This window comes from Fulmarus glacialis, unplaced genomic scaffold, assembly GCF_000690835.1.
Source record: "Fulmarus glacialis isolate BGI_N327 unplaced genomic scaffold, ASM69083v1 scaffold43488, whole genome shotgun sequence".
NCBI lineage: Eukaryota > Metazoa > Chordata > Aves > Procellariiformes > Procellariidae > Fulmarus > Fulmarus glacialis.
The window spans coordinates 1-14676 of NW_009229682.1; the positions used below are offsets into that span (position 1 = coordinate 1).

At 46.9% G+C, this 14676-nt stretch overlaps 1 protein-coding gene across 1 annotated transcript; it reads left to right on the top strand.

Moving 5' to 3' along the window:
* The first annotated feature begins 10326 nt into the window (after positions 1-10326).
* GHRH (growth hormone releasing hormone) lies at positions 10327-13474 on the top strand. The gene is made up of 5 exons (XM_009583939.1): positions 10327-10406; positions 11234-11365; positions 12227-12331; positions 12931-13068; positions 13411-13474. The coding sequence occupies exons 1-5, from the start codon at positions 10327-10329 to the stop codon at positions 13472-13474; spliced, it is 519 nt and encodes a 172-aa protein (XP_009582234.1).
* Positions 13475-14676: the final 1202 nt, after the last annotated feature.

A 14676-nucleotide genomic window follows, 5' to 3' on the forward strand; every position in this document is an offset into this window, starting at 1 on the left:
GGCGTCTGTGGGTGCCGACCCCCCGGTGGGTCCCCACGGCCACGCCCGGGTCAGCCCCTCTGGCAGCGAAGCACCCCGGGCGTTTACGCCTCAGGGTTAATGTACTCGCCCCCTAAATCAGTGCGAGCATTTTAATCCCCACCATCAATAGTGTGGCCTTTCAGTCCCGGCGGGTTTCTCTTCAGCCGCGAGGTTTTGATCTGCTGCCTTTAAGTGCTCTGGCAACAACAATTAAGACTTGTACTTCTGGCTTTGCGCTTGCAAGGGATTTTTTTTTTTTATTTTTAATGTCCCGATTCAGCATCCAGCTCTGAAATGGAGATGTCTCGATAAGATGATCTACAAAGGGAAAAAATAGCTTGTACTCTGTTTTGTTCCTCTCTGGTATTTAAAGAATCTGATTTGTTTTGCCCTTTTACTAACCCTAAAATATCAGTAGTGCCAGGTTAGTTTTGCTGCAGAGCTTTATTATCAGAAAGCCTAAATACTTTGGGGAAAACCTAATCGGTTACTTATCTACTGAGGGAGTAAGGTATGGCATTTGTAATAAAAGGATTTTCTAGGCTGTTACCAAGCATTTGAATTAAATGGGTATTAATGAAAACAATTTCAAAGGTTTTGAGCAATTGGATTAAAAGCCTTTCATCTTTTTAGTGCAGACGACTTTACAGACAACCGGAGAATGCGCATGGCTGTGAGTTGCAGAGGCCAGAGACACTTGTACAAAGAAATTCTTCTAGCATAAAAATCCCAAGAAAAAAATTACTCTTAAATAATTACCAGAGCTTTCACTGTCCCTGGTGAGTGGCTGTACTGGCTCAGGAATAAATCCAGAGCTCAGGAAAGGGAATAGATTCTCCCCTTTCAACTCCCAAACACTGACTATTTAGGACATAAAAGCACTGAGGAGGGAGAAATAACTCTTGTGAATGTCAGGAGAGATCCTATCAGTATTAAACAGCCAGAATAAATTCTTCCCAATACTAACAGTACACTGAATTTGATGGGGCTGCTGTCCACACTCACCTTCCCACGGGCTCTGATCCTCGCAGTTTGAAGTTTGCAGGCAAAGGGGAAAATACACACTTAGATTGCAACCAGTACCATGCGTTTGCTTCCTCCTCTTCCCAACAGAAATGGCACCACTCGTTCTAAGTAGAAATAGGCAGGTGGGGGACCGCTAGTCCCCCCTGAGACTTTCAAACACTTCTACAGCAATGCCAGGCTCTGCACAGGAGAAACAGCCTTTGAACTGCAAGCAGGTGGTGCCATTAGCCTGCTTTGGCTGCATGCCTTTCACCAGCACCACACTGACCCATTCGTTTCAGCTGATTGTGAAATGAGAAAAAAGGAAGCTATTTCTAAAAAAACAGGAAGATTTTTCCAAAGCCTACGAGATGCGAGTGGATTTCAAAGCTAAAATTGGTTCAACAAGCAGAAATGGCAATTTTGTCAGCACCCAATTCTAAGTAGAGACAGAGCTCAGGCATGGTGTTTCTCCAAATCCAAATCATCCTCAGCTTTTTTAGTTCTTTCCACATTTCTTCTTTGGTTTGCATTGCAGTATTTCCTGCATGTCTTTGCAGTGAGACCTATTTATTACCATTCATTGTATGTGTAACATATCCTTGGGCACCAAGGTCTTTTCATCCTCAGGTTGCATGTTCTTATTCAGCCGGGAAAAAACTAGTAATAACTGCTTTCATTTTTCAGCCCTTACTGGAAAGGTGGCCTTCCTCACTCCCTCTCCATGTGTGGTAACACATCTCACTCAAATTCTGTTTTTTTATCAGAAGCTTTCAAAGCACTTCCCAAGGTGAGCAGCAATAGCAGCGTTTGGATTCTGGTGGGAAACCAAGTCACATAAAATACGTAGACCAACACCCAGCCTGCCCTGATGGGAAGGGATGTCGTTGGGGTAGTCACTAGAGCCCTCGGCACAGAGGATGGGCGTTCACAAACCCATTCCTACACCGCCTCTCCTTCCCAGAGTATGAAGGTCTCAGTGCTTCCAAAAATCAGGAGTAGGGTCCTCAAGTGCAGCACCAACAACCAAGAATCAGCAGCCAAAGGACCTTTGTAAGCCTGGTCACCGCGAGTCGGTGGCAGGGTTAGGACTGAAGCCGGCTCTCCCTGTTCATTGATTCTGGCTATAAGGTGCTGTGTAACCTTCTAGCCAAGGCTCCTTTCCAAACTGAAATGAGAGTGGCAAGACCAAAGACGAACTCCTTAATTACTGAGATTCACTGCTGGCATCTGAGCTCTGTCTGCCAGGGTTGGAAGAGGAAGGAGGTGATATTTAGAGAGCCAGAAATTCAGGAACTAGTAACTTTCAAGCCTACAGCTGAGTGTAACATGCTGACATCTGGCTGGAACTCTTGGCAGTTCACTTGGGCGATGCTGAAACGCTCCAGCAGCTCTGCTAGGAAATAAACAGAGCCAGACAGGTATGGGCTCTATAAATGGATCTCACCCGCAGAGCTCATCAGGCCTCCTGACAGATACACATCTCACAGGCTGGTGCCATTTGTTCCATTGTAGTCTCAGTGATACATTAATGTTTGAAGATTAAGTAGGCTTTTCAAGCAGGCTTTTAACTCTATGAGACAGTCTTTTCTGATAGCAGTTTCTTGCACATTTTGAGTTACTGATTTATTTTGTCTATTTTTAATCTGATCCCTTGCTTCAGACTCATAGTGCAAACTGTGCTCTCGTCCAGAGGGACTCCTTCCTTGAGATTATTTTGATAAATGTTTGTATTCAGCTTCCTACCAATCTGAATTCCTCAAGGGAAAATTCTCCCTGGGAAATCTATTCATGTTCAAAGGATTGAATCTGGAGGATCTGAAGATCCAAATCCCAGCACTTTATCCTTCCAAGGTGGAGAAACCAAGTCTCGTATGATTTTCTAATGGCAAGTCTCACCACACCTGCAGGGTTTAAGTTTTGGGTTCTCTGCTTCTTCCTTAGAAGAAACTGGCAACACAGGCCAAATCTTGTCTTTCTCATCTCATTTTTGTTTGCTCGCCTTCCACAGAAATGACTACATTTTTGCAAAGAACTTAGGACTGAAAGTTACTGTGTACGCACCAGTCACGGCCAATGTAATTAAATGATTGATGATCAACTTATTTATAATGTGCCTTAGTTCTGCCTCTTGGGATAAGACATTTGAACCAAAATGTGTCCCATCCTACCTCTAAGATGGCAAACCTAGGCAAAAAAATATAACTTCTAATCTTAGGCAGTTCTGTTTAATTTAGCATTAGGCATTTGTGTTAAGCTAGTCACCACCACACATCTCAAGCAAAAGAAAACCAGAGAGAACAGTCGCGTGGGGCTCTCTCAAGAGGGGTGGGGATTGGAGAAGCTGGGGACCAACAGCCACCGTCTGTGCCATTTTGGAGAAGTGCAGAAAAGCTTTTGTTAGCTGAGAATACAGGATGGGTTTTTTTGCCATTTGATGAGTTACTTCTTACTGTCATTAGTTTCAACCTCACAAGGTGAGCAGGACCATTTCACATGCTGCTCAGCCTACGTGAAGCTGTATGTTTTGCACCTCAGTAGACAGGGGCAATTTTTTAAAGCATGGCATGGAGACTAGAGGAGGTAAAGCTAAGAGGAAATCAATACCTGGGAAGTTGCTGCAGGATCCTAACACTGTGTCCTTTGTCAGAGAAGGATTGGCGCTGAAATAAAACTAGCTGGCACGTGCTTCACCCAAGGACCCTCGGGAGGTTAGGTCTGCATGGATGTGACTCTGAAATCTGGCAGTTCCAGCTGCAGAAGGTACCTGTGGCAGCTCATACCTGGCCGTAGACTCCATCGAGCTTGCACTGGTGTAGGCTTGGGTTTATAGGGCAAATAAACAGCTACCCACTGCGCGTTGCTAACCTGAAGTGATGGTCTGTGGGAGGTAATTTGAGTGTTAGATTCCTCATGTTTTGGGAGCCAGTGGATGCTGACAACACTAGCTGTGGCAGGTAGGAGAGGTGGGGAGAAACTGGGAAGGTTCTAGGGACAAATCAAGAGATATTCTAAAGAGAAAAAGCTGTTCATTTTGCAAGAGTAGTTTGTCATCTGTTATGCTAAATTATTATTGATACTACCCCTAAAATGAAGTTCCCATGAGGAATGCTGTCACACATCTAGTATATTTAGACTTCGAATGCCATTGATACGCACAGAGCAGGTCTCAGGCTGTCAAGAGTGCAGAACTGCAGCCAGAGCCGCCCGTCTGCGTGTGCAGGGCTACCAGCCCTATCTGCGTGACTACCCTACTGAAAAAAATGACCACGAGAACAAACACCATAGTTGCCAGCTCAAATATACACTGCAACATGGATGGATGCAAAACCGGCTCCAAACAACACTGGATCCTATTACAGTCTGTAGCATCTTTGAGCAGGGATGTTAGCAGCCAGAGCACCCATCGTGGGACTCAAGCTGAGGCTGAATTGCCGGCAGCAGTGGGGATCACAGCCATTTCTGCTGCAGCAGAAGTAGCCTCGCTAGCCAGAGAGAGAGCTCAAGGAGTCTGGTGGAGGAGCTCCACAAATGACCCTTCTGGGTCCTGGGAAGATACAAAGGTTTTGACTAAAGCCGGGACAGGAAATCCCGGGGACAGAAAGCTGCTCTATTTATGCTATTTCAGAACTCCTAAGCTGTATACACCCAACAGAGCCTGGAGGGTTTTTAGAAATTTCTGCTGCCTCCCGCAATTAATCTGAAGTCATAAAGAGAGCTTGTTGTTGTCTGAGTCTTGCTGGGTCCAGCTGTGTATGACAGGAACCCAAAGGAGGCAGCACAAGGAAACCCCTAGGATGATGGAGCTTTATATAGCCTTCTTTGAAAGCAGCTCACTTGAGATATGAATGTGGATCACAGCCCTCCTAATCCAAGCTGGGCAGCAGGCAGCTATAAACAAGTCAATTGTAGACTGATTCCCCTTGATCTGAGAGATACTGCCTGGTATCTTACAGCAGCTCTGTGTAAGGCAATGGGCCAGGCGGTTAGAGAATTAGCTCAAAACCACGCTATAGGATAATACCTTGAAATAGCATTGGCTCTCGACTGGTTTAACAACACGGTCTGATTCATCTGTTCAGCCAGTGTAGCACCAAGACAGTGGAAGAAAAATAAGTCATGCTGAAAAATTGGTGCAATGAGCCTCACACATGAAAGAACACAGATTGTCTCAAAAAAGCAAACAAAAATCCCTTTCCAGTTTGCAGAGATGGTGTGCAGCTGTGTGTACCAGTACAGGGATTTTGGAGAACCTGCTCTGTGCTTCCCAGAAATCCCCTTATCCGGTGTTCAGGAGTAGATGATACACATGATATACCTGCCTGATTTGCACGGCAGCTCCTCTCCCCATGAACAAACTGGTGCTGTTTCTTTTTACAACTGGAGGAAGGCAGTAGTTCTTGCTTCTCTTCACGTTGTTGTTCTGTTTCTGGATTACACTAGAAGGCCCCTGGTCAGCAGCTCAGTTCAGGGTCAGCAGAAGCTCCTGCTTCGGTCCGTTCAAACCTTTGTCATGATTTTCCTGTTAAGTGTCCTGGAACTGATTTGATACCAAAGGGAACGTGAGCCCTTGCAGCACTCAAAGCAGGGAGAGTCCAAAGGCATCGATGCATGTCTGTCTAGGTATAGAGCGACCGTTATTTAACTCCACGGAGTCATTTGGCGTCCTCAGCTCACTCAAGCCTTTCTGACCATTGGGTTACTGCTTACTGAGAGCCCACGGTTTGGATGGAGGATATTGCTTCACTAAGTGAGCCATAATCACAGTGCTGATTTCTCACCTTGGCAAGAAGCAAAAGGGCAATGGCAGAGAGTTAGACCAGCGCTGAATGCTTTTGACCCCCTGCACACACAGGCACCCACATGCACACCAGATGCCCTATCCTTCCCTGCAATCCATCTTTACCATCAATAGCTGCGACAAGTGCTCTGGTGCAAGGTGAAGGTATTCTGCAGATATGAGTCATCTCACCTGCTGAAACTTCTTCCCAGCATCGAGTCACGCAAGCCCTGAGACAGGAAGGTCTGGGTCCCCATCAATTCTGGGCATTATAAAGTCAATACTAAAAATCTGGCAGGTGGAACTCATGCTGGCACCTCATTTTTAACTCTTCTGAGCTGTCCTGGTCTTCTTGGCACCAAGGCTATGTGTTCTTTTTAACGGGGCTCTCATAAACCTTGTTCCAGGAATGAAAACATCTGCCAGCGCATGCAGCATGCCAGGGAAGACCCTTGCCTTTTTCCAGAGCGCATGAACAGAGCAGGGCTCTCCAGCTGCTTTGAGTGCTTGATGTGAAGATGTTTGCAAGGGACTGAAGCATGAACTGCCCCGCTAATGCTAGCAGGTGTGAGTAACAAAGGAGAAGAAGGAAAAGACTGATAATCAAAGAAAAAGAAAATAGCAAAAAGATAAATCCTCCTGAGCAGGCAGTGTGAGAAGGTATTAATGGTTAACTCTCTCTCATTGTGGAGTAGGAGGAAAAAATGCAATTGCAAAGGAGCAAATTTGTCATTCACTCTACCAGATTATCATTGTTATTATTTGCTCTTCATTCTTTGAACGATAAAGAGAAAGCACGCAAATGAACCTCGACTACAGGCATAACCCTCTCCCCGCAACCTCCCTGCCTGCGTCCTTGCACACACAAAAAAGAGGATGCTAAACACAGCCCTTGAAATTCAGGAGGATAATTGATTCTCTGACGCGTAGAAGCCCACAGGACTCCTGAGGGAGCACAGGTATAAAAAGAGGAGATGCACCTCCCTGGCAGCCAGAGGACAGCTGGGGGAGATCCGAGAGTGTTCTCCCGGCTCAGCACGCGTCCCGGGTCCTGCCCAGGTGCTGCGCGGAGGGGACAGACCCAGCAGGGCTCACAGAAGCAGCTCTAGAGAAGAAGTTGCATTCGCAACAGGGGAAGGAAACACCTGAGCAGGAGCGGATCTAGGAAGAGCTTGTTTTCCAAGGGAACAGTAAGTGTGAGTCTCTGCATGTGCATTTAACAAGATAACGTCTATTTGGAAATTGGAGACAATTAAAGTACACTGAAATGCAATCAAAGCTGGCATCAGTAATTAGCTTTGCCAAGTACAATATCCTTTGTACCATACAAGATTTTTTGTACCGAGTTATAGAAAGAAACAATAATTGAACTATAGGATAAGTGCAAATCAATAGAATAGTACTATAGATGAGCCTTGTAAAAACACGTTAGATATTTACTAGCTGCAGCACAGTTTTCCTCTTTTACTATACTGATGTGAGTTCCTTTTACCCTGGAAAATGAATGTTGTTTTACTCAATAAAACTGTGTTTGAGCCAAACCAAAGTGCGAGGAGAAACACAACGGTGTGTTACGGATAACGCGAAGCCAGCTACAGCAAGGCAGAGTAAGGCACTTGAAAGGATTTCTGCTGTTCTAATGTAGTATTTCATAGTATAGAAGTCTGAACTTTATAAAACCGCAGGCACAGTAAATCTTCATTTCATCTACATAGTGGTATTTTTAAGACTGATCACGCTAAGGTTTCGGAAACAGTAAGAGATAGTTACCTCATCTCTCCAACATCATTGTCACAATGCTGCTGTTAGCGTTGCACAGGATGGAATGAAGCCATTAGGCTTTATCTGCTGGAATGGCACTAAAAGCTCTTCATCTTAAGGGGAATTTATTTATTAATCATTTTTTCACATGCTGCCAGAATGGAAAGGTGTCCCTCACCTCAGCAGAATTTTGAAGGTGACGAGGTTTTGCAGAGCTGTCAAGCTGCGGGTACGCAGGGTGACACTTCAATCCCCCGGCTTCTCCTCTGAAATAGCAGACACTTTGGGGAAGGGGTGTAGGAGTTTCATGTCAGGCTCCTTCCCAAGGGAAAAAGGGAGACAGAAATACCCAAGAAGCAGACTGTAGTGAAGGGAGAGAAGACAAAGCAAGACAGGGGAAGAAAGGCAAAACCAGAAACCAAAAAAAAAAAAAAAAAAAAAAAAAAAAAAATTGCAAAGAAACTAATAGCAGAAAAGAGAAAAAAAATCTCAAAGGGACAAAAAGTGATTCTGGAGGAAAACCCATCATTCAAAGAAGAGAAACCAGATACAGAAAGAAAGTGGTAATCAGGGCTGTATCCTAGGAAGAAAAAAGGGAAGCAGACAACATTGGACTAGGTTTTCTTTTAATTTACATTGATATTTCACTTCTCAGCTCACACAGCAGCTTTCCTGGTACTGATTACATCTCCTAGATTTAATATAGATACAGGTGCCACAGTCTCCTGGTACCCCCTGGCAGATGCTTTAGATCACTTCTGTTTAGGAAGAGATCTGATCTGGGATTTGTCTTGGAGATATTTAGGGGAGAGAGGCACAAAAGAGGCATGCTTTTTCAAGTTCAAATGAAAAAGAAAGAAGAAAAAAAAAAAGCAGGAAATTTGCCCTAAAACCAGGAACCCTGTAAGTCTCTCTCAAAGTCACTTTTTTGCTTCTTCTGAGCATTCCTTGGCTCTCTGAGGGGCCAGAGTGATGCCGTAAGAGACCAGGTATCGGAGATAGGGGATGCCACCCATGCGTTTGCAAGGAGCTCTGCTGGAGCCAGGAGCAACGGCGCTGCTCCCAGGGGAACAGACGGGGAAGCTGTTGGTCCCCTGGCTGGAAGCATGAGCAGCTGGAAACAGGGATCGGGCTAAGAATGAGTTTGTGATAAGAAACCCCATTTCTCAGTGCACCACCTTGCCTGTGTCTGTCCATGCACTTCTGACACTGCCACTAATTCCGTTTTTAACTTCCACGGTATCAAGACTGGACCCACTTGCTGAGCATCAGTCCTTAATTAGCTTTCCCCGCTTTCAGAAGGGGACAGCTATGTCCGAGCAGAAAAACAGAGCTCACTGCTGATGTTTCCCATCAGGACGGGCCCCCTCCTGCCACCACCATCAGTAAAACCCACTGCTTGGAAAGTTCGCTTGGGAAATTAGAAGCCCAACCAAACCCCTTCCATTTGGAAACTGCTCTTTTTGCCACAAAGTATTGCTATATGTTTGAAAGGTTTTTTAAAAAAACATTCCAAAGTGTTTTTTTCTCTTATGAAGATCAAACATCTTTCTGCTCTTTTCTTGTGTAAAATAAGACAGGGAATAGGGAAACTTGATATTTTAATGATTTGTATCCACATTCTTAAAGAATCTTTTTTGAGCAAAAGATCAATGGCTTTCAATCAAAACTCAGAAAGGCATTCACTGAAATACCTTCCTACTGTTCCTCGCTTCCAATGACAAAAGCATCGCATTCAGCTCCCGAGGGTGTGCGACCTCAGACGACGCTGTCCTGAGTCATTCGCCACTTCAGCCAGTCCCAGGACGCGAAGCACCGCAGCCATCTCTCGGAGGGCAGACACGCGCGGCTGAAGTCCACCTCACCTTGCACCGAAACGGGTGCTCAGAGCTGCATAGGCACCTCGCTGAGTGGCGGGGGGGGCTCCTCTCGACACAGCAGCAGCTCAGCTCTCCTGAAGGGATGTATTTTGGTCCAGTCCCCCCCTCTCCCCAAGCACACCGACTAAAGGAGCAGCCTGCGTTTTGTTTAGGCTAATCAAGCTCAGCACCGTTGTGTCCAGTGAACGGGTTTGCCAGAGTTACCTCTGGGCCAATATTACCCCTCTGCCCAGGAATTTTGTTTGGATTTCCCTGTTTCTCCCTGATCTCTGGACAGCCAGCAAGGCAGCCCAGTTGGCTGTTATGCACAGACCCGTGCCGTACAGCCATGTGAGCAGACACACGTCCCCAGGAGAGTGGAGGGCAGGAGAGGTCCCAGGGGCTGGTCACAGATGGTCCCATGCAGGCGATGCTGTTGCTTTTGGTAGCCCCTGCTAACTGCTGCCCTCCAGCTTCCAGGTGCTCTTACACTGGTATTTACAGCCCATGCAGTGGTCCCCAGGGCTTGCCCCAGCCGGAGAGCTCTCCTTCGACCACAGTGGAGGGACAGGTCAATAAGGGGGTCCCATAGCATGAAACCCTGCTGATCAGCCCTGCCTCCCGACCCAAGGGAGGCACCAGCTCCCTGAGGGGTCACACACAGCCACTGCCTCCAGGAATTGCACTCCCTAGCAAAGACTTTGCCGCATCAAGATATTTCTGCATTGGGAAACACCATAACCACAAACACGAAGGCATGTTTCCAGTCCCTTCGTGCCGATAAGTGAGCAGGCGGACTGAGAACACAAAGTGGCACCTGGCCTCCCCTCCTGGCCCTGAGCATCTCACTGCCGCTGACTCAGACTGCTCTGCATTTCAGGTGACCCCAAACGGTGGAAGATGCTGGATAAGGCCACCCTGCTCCTGTTCCTGCATTTAGTTGCATGCTCCATCTCCTCTCCTCTCTACCCAGCTCTCAGGTAAGCTGCTGAGTGTTTTGTCCACGCTGTCACTTCCTCCTTCATGTCTGACCTTGTGCAAAATAAGCATGTGCCAAATTAAGGTTGCCAGCACTTCTGAAAGCCAGATGAGTTTATGCGCATTGGTAAACCTATTTCTTTATCCTGGCTTAATTTTTTGGGAACACTGCTAGCCTAGGGGCGATTTCCAAAGAAGGCAGGCACCTGACATGGAATATTTCAGCCCAAGCAGTTGGTTTTGGAATTGAATGCTGGGTCCTATAAAGGGAAATCTGGCAATCTGTAAAGCAGCCAGCACCTCCAGCTCCATCACTGATTAAAATTTGTGCCTGCAGGCCACCTGCATTGAAATCATAACTGCAGATATTCCAGTACATGAACTCAACAGCTGCCTCTTAATATTTCACGTATTTCCTTGTCAACTGTTAGAAGTTGTAATATTACTTCCTACCACTACAATCAATGGAAACACAAAACTGAGCATTGGGTTCTATGATGTGGATTTGCAATGTCCCATAGAAAATGCTTTAGCCTTGTGCCAAAGCCATGGCATAACGATACCAGAATTTAGCTCGAGGATGCTGGGTGCTCAGTGAGGGGGAAGTGTGAGGGGGCAGCTCTATCAACCATCTTTTCACTGCTGAAATAGCTTCAGGGCAGTTTCTAGCTGGGGAGAGTGACGGACGACACTTGTCTTTCTTACTGATGAGATGAGGATGGCAAAATGAGAAAGAAAAAGCAGGAGAACAGGGAGTAGCAGTCAAGACGACTGATCCCTGATTGGCAATTGGGCATGTCTCGCAGTATGCCTTGGGTTTGTCTTGCAGGTACAGTCCAGGGCCGGTTGCTGGCAAGGCCGTGAACTTCCAGCTGCAGCACAGCAGCCCATTGCAGAGCCATAACCCCTCGGCAGAGGAACAGGAGGAGGAGGGTTTGTTATCAGACCCCACCGAGAAAAGGTTTGTACCTCACCTCTCAGCCTCGCTGCAGCAAGAGTACGCTGGTTACAATCTTCCCCCAGCCCGGGAACAGACCAGCAGGTCACTTAGTCCCACCAGCACCACAAAGTCCAGGCTCCCAGGGGAGAACCCAGCTGAGCTCTGCAACCAGAGCAGAAGGCTGGGACCGTGCCAGCTCTCACCATCACCCATGTCCAGAGCCACATCCTGCTGTCCCCCAGCAGCAGGGACGTACTGACAAGGGCAGGGTCACAGGCCCAGCACTCTTGCAGGATTTTCCACCGAGCTCTGGGAATCTGTCTGTACGGTTGTTAAAGCCTCTCCTTTCCACCCCTGCCAGGAGATGGAGGATGGTTATTTCTGCCCGAAGCACAGAGGACTCATCCTTACAACAGTGGGGACCAGCCAAGTGGCTTGTGCTTCCCTTACCTGTGGATTTTCAGGAGCCTGGGTCTAACTGCAGGCTAGAGACCTGCTGGAGGCTCCTGCCACCCTGTCCCAGATACAGCCCTCCCAGGAGGTGACAGTGCTGCTGTAGAGCACAGGAATGTCCCAGCCCATGGTTGTTCTCCTCCTTTCCACTCGTTCTCTGACCTCACCTTTGGTTTGCAGGCACTTCTCCTTGCTTGTTTTACTGATTTACAGACATTTTATTTTGCCTGCTGCCTCCCTGTCAGGACTGAGTTTCCTCAAATCCTTTTACCCTCCAACACTAACGCAGTCCAATACCAGCGGCGTTTGCTATGGTTACCTGCCCCTGATCTCAGCAGTGCTACATCTGGTGTATTTTGACATCTGAAATGCCCGTTTCTCACCTAGAAGGTTCATTGATAGTTCAGAGAGCACATCTTTCACCCCTAGGATGCAGCGCCATGCTGACGCCATATTCACCGACAACTACCGGAAATTCCTGGGGCAGATTTCCGCCCGCAAATTCTTACAGACCATCATTGGCAAGCGGCTTGGGTAAGCCACAGCGCTTTGCTGTCCTAGGGCTAATGTTTTGCGTATTACACCGGGCAGTTTCTTCCATTCATGTAGCAGAAATAGCTGCCTTCCACTGCCACAGAAGCAACCTCTCCTGCTGTTCCACATCCCGAAGGGCATCCTGTATCCCTATGTCTCGGATTCCCCCTAATTACAACTATCATTAAGCAGCCTAATTAGTCCTTTTCTCCATGACTGTGTCAGATCAGCTGAGACCTCTATCATAATATCAACAAGCAATAATATTTGCAAATAATAGTTGCAATGATCATTCACCGGTAGGCAACAGTTATCCCTGGCCTGGTTTGAACACAGAAAACAGCCTCTCCACTACCACTCCGGTAGCTTTGGCTAGATAGATCAGTGACTGCCACTGAATAAGACCAACTAGTCAGATGCGAGCCAGCTCCAATCCCTTTTCTAACACAGGAGCAAATACAGCTGACCAATTTCTTACCGAAATTAAGCAGAATGGCCCCAGGCTCTGACCCAGCAGGTTCCCTTGCCAAGCTGCTCAGCCTAAGCCGAACTTTGAGTGAGGGACTAAAAAGCATCTCTTTCTCATCTTTGCATAACAGCAGCAGTGAGAGCAACCCAGGAGAAGGGGTGCACGAATTTCTGACAAGGCGCCAGTCTGACAGCATTCTGATGGACAGTCGCTACCACCAACAGATGGTACTAAGGGACTTCCTGGGAGCCATTCTGCAGAATCAAAGGTAGGTAGGAATCAGTTCATTATCTATTCACCGCAGGAATAAGACAAGGTCCTTATTGCTGTCTGGCTTCCAGATGTGAAGCTACTGGATTAAGTATCATCCTTCAGATACACTCAGAGAAAGAATAAAGCTGTTACCTGACCCCATAACCCAGCCCTTCCCTTACGTGGGCAAGCAGGGTGCGGGTAAGGAACAGCCCGTCCTGAGCCAGCCCGCACCACACACACTAGCACACCACTGTCCTGTATTCTCACCCTCATAATTCAGTAAACTAACAGTGGAAAAAAGAATTCCTCTCTCAATCCCAATTATGCACCACTGCCCTGTTCTCTTCTTCCACAGGCCTCAGGACATCAACAGCAGTCGGTTAGAAGGCTTTCCCAGCCCCCTGGCTAAGCTCATATAAATATTTCTCCGTTTTTCATCTCCCCATGCTCTGGTGAGTACCATTCCCTGCTCAATTCTGTATGTAACACACTGCTGCTGCACTGCTCAAGCAGTTTGGAGGCTCTCCTTCAGCAAAGCCAACTCCCACTGCTGTCCATGAAAAAGGGTGCTTGCTGCAATTTAAGTGGAGAAAACTCCCTATCAGTTTTGTCAAGTACCTAAAGTCCTGTTAGTCTGAACAGATAGACCACGAGTGTTGAGAAGCCGCATGTGGATGTCTGGGAACAGGCTTGCAGCAACCAAGAGCAGCCTTGTAAAGCTATCTGAGACTGTGTGCCCAAGTGTCTAAGCCAGGCTAAAGGCAGACAAAAGTCCTCCCCCAGGAGCAGAACCTGCCTCCAAATCCCTGAGTCATTTCAGGTTTTCTCTGCACTGAATAGGAGGGGAAGTCTTACTGTCTTCTGTACCCCTCACTCCTGAAAGTAGTCACCTGGAGCTTGAATTATGCTCTAAATCTTACCGCCCTGGGGGACCGAGATCCAGCAGCCAGTCCATCTTGCTAATACCTTCACTTGTACAAATGTTTGAAGCAACCTCATCTTACTCCTCTGTCCCATAGAAATTAAGCCTGTCCAACCCTAGCCAGCACACTATAAAGGGGTGTGGAGAGACCTGTGTGCGTACTAAACAAAAAGGGGGCTGGGGAGGCGGGGAAGATCAGAACTTTACATAAATCATGCCTATGGATTCAGCTGGGAGAGCACGGCATTTCAGCATCTCTCTTGCCATGCTTGACTTGGTTACCTTTCCACAAATAAGGTCAGCCAGGAAAAGCCTCCAAAGAATGAAAAAACTTCTGTGTGCGCTCACAAATTTTTCTCATAATTCTTTTTTCCTCCTGCTTCTGTCTAGAATAATTCAGAGCTCATGGATCTAACTGTACAGTAAGCCCTTCACAGCAATGAAGACATTCCTGGATGTGACCAGCTGGAAACTGATGCATACAGTCCTCAGATCTTTTCAAAGGAATGCAGTTCTGATGCACTACTTAATTTACTTCAGTCTTTACAATTTAACTCCCCTCTCTAAATACTGGTCTGTGTACTGAATCAGAAAAAAAAATACCTCTGTGGTTTAACCTCAGGCTGCTTTACATGCAAAGACTAAAACAACCAGTACACTTGTAATCCTGGGGACATATTGTCTACTAATTAAGGCTTT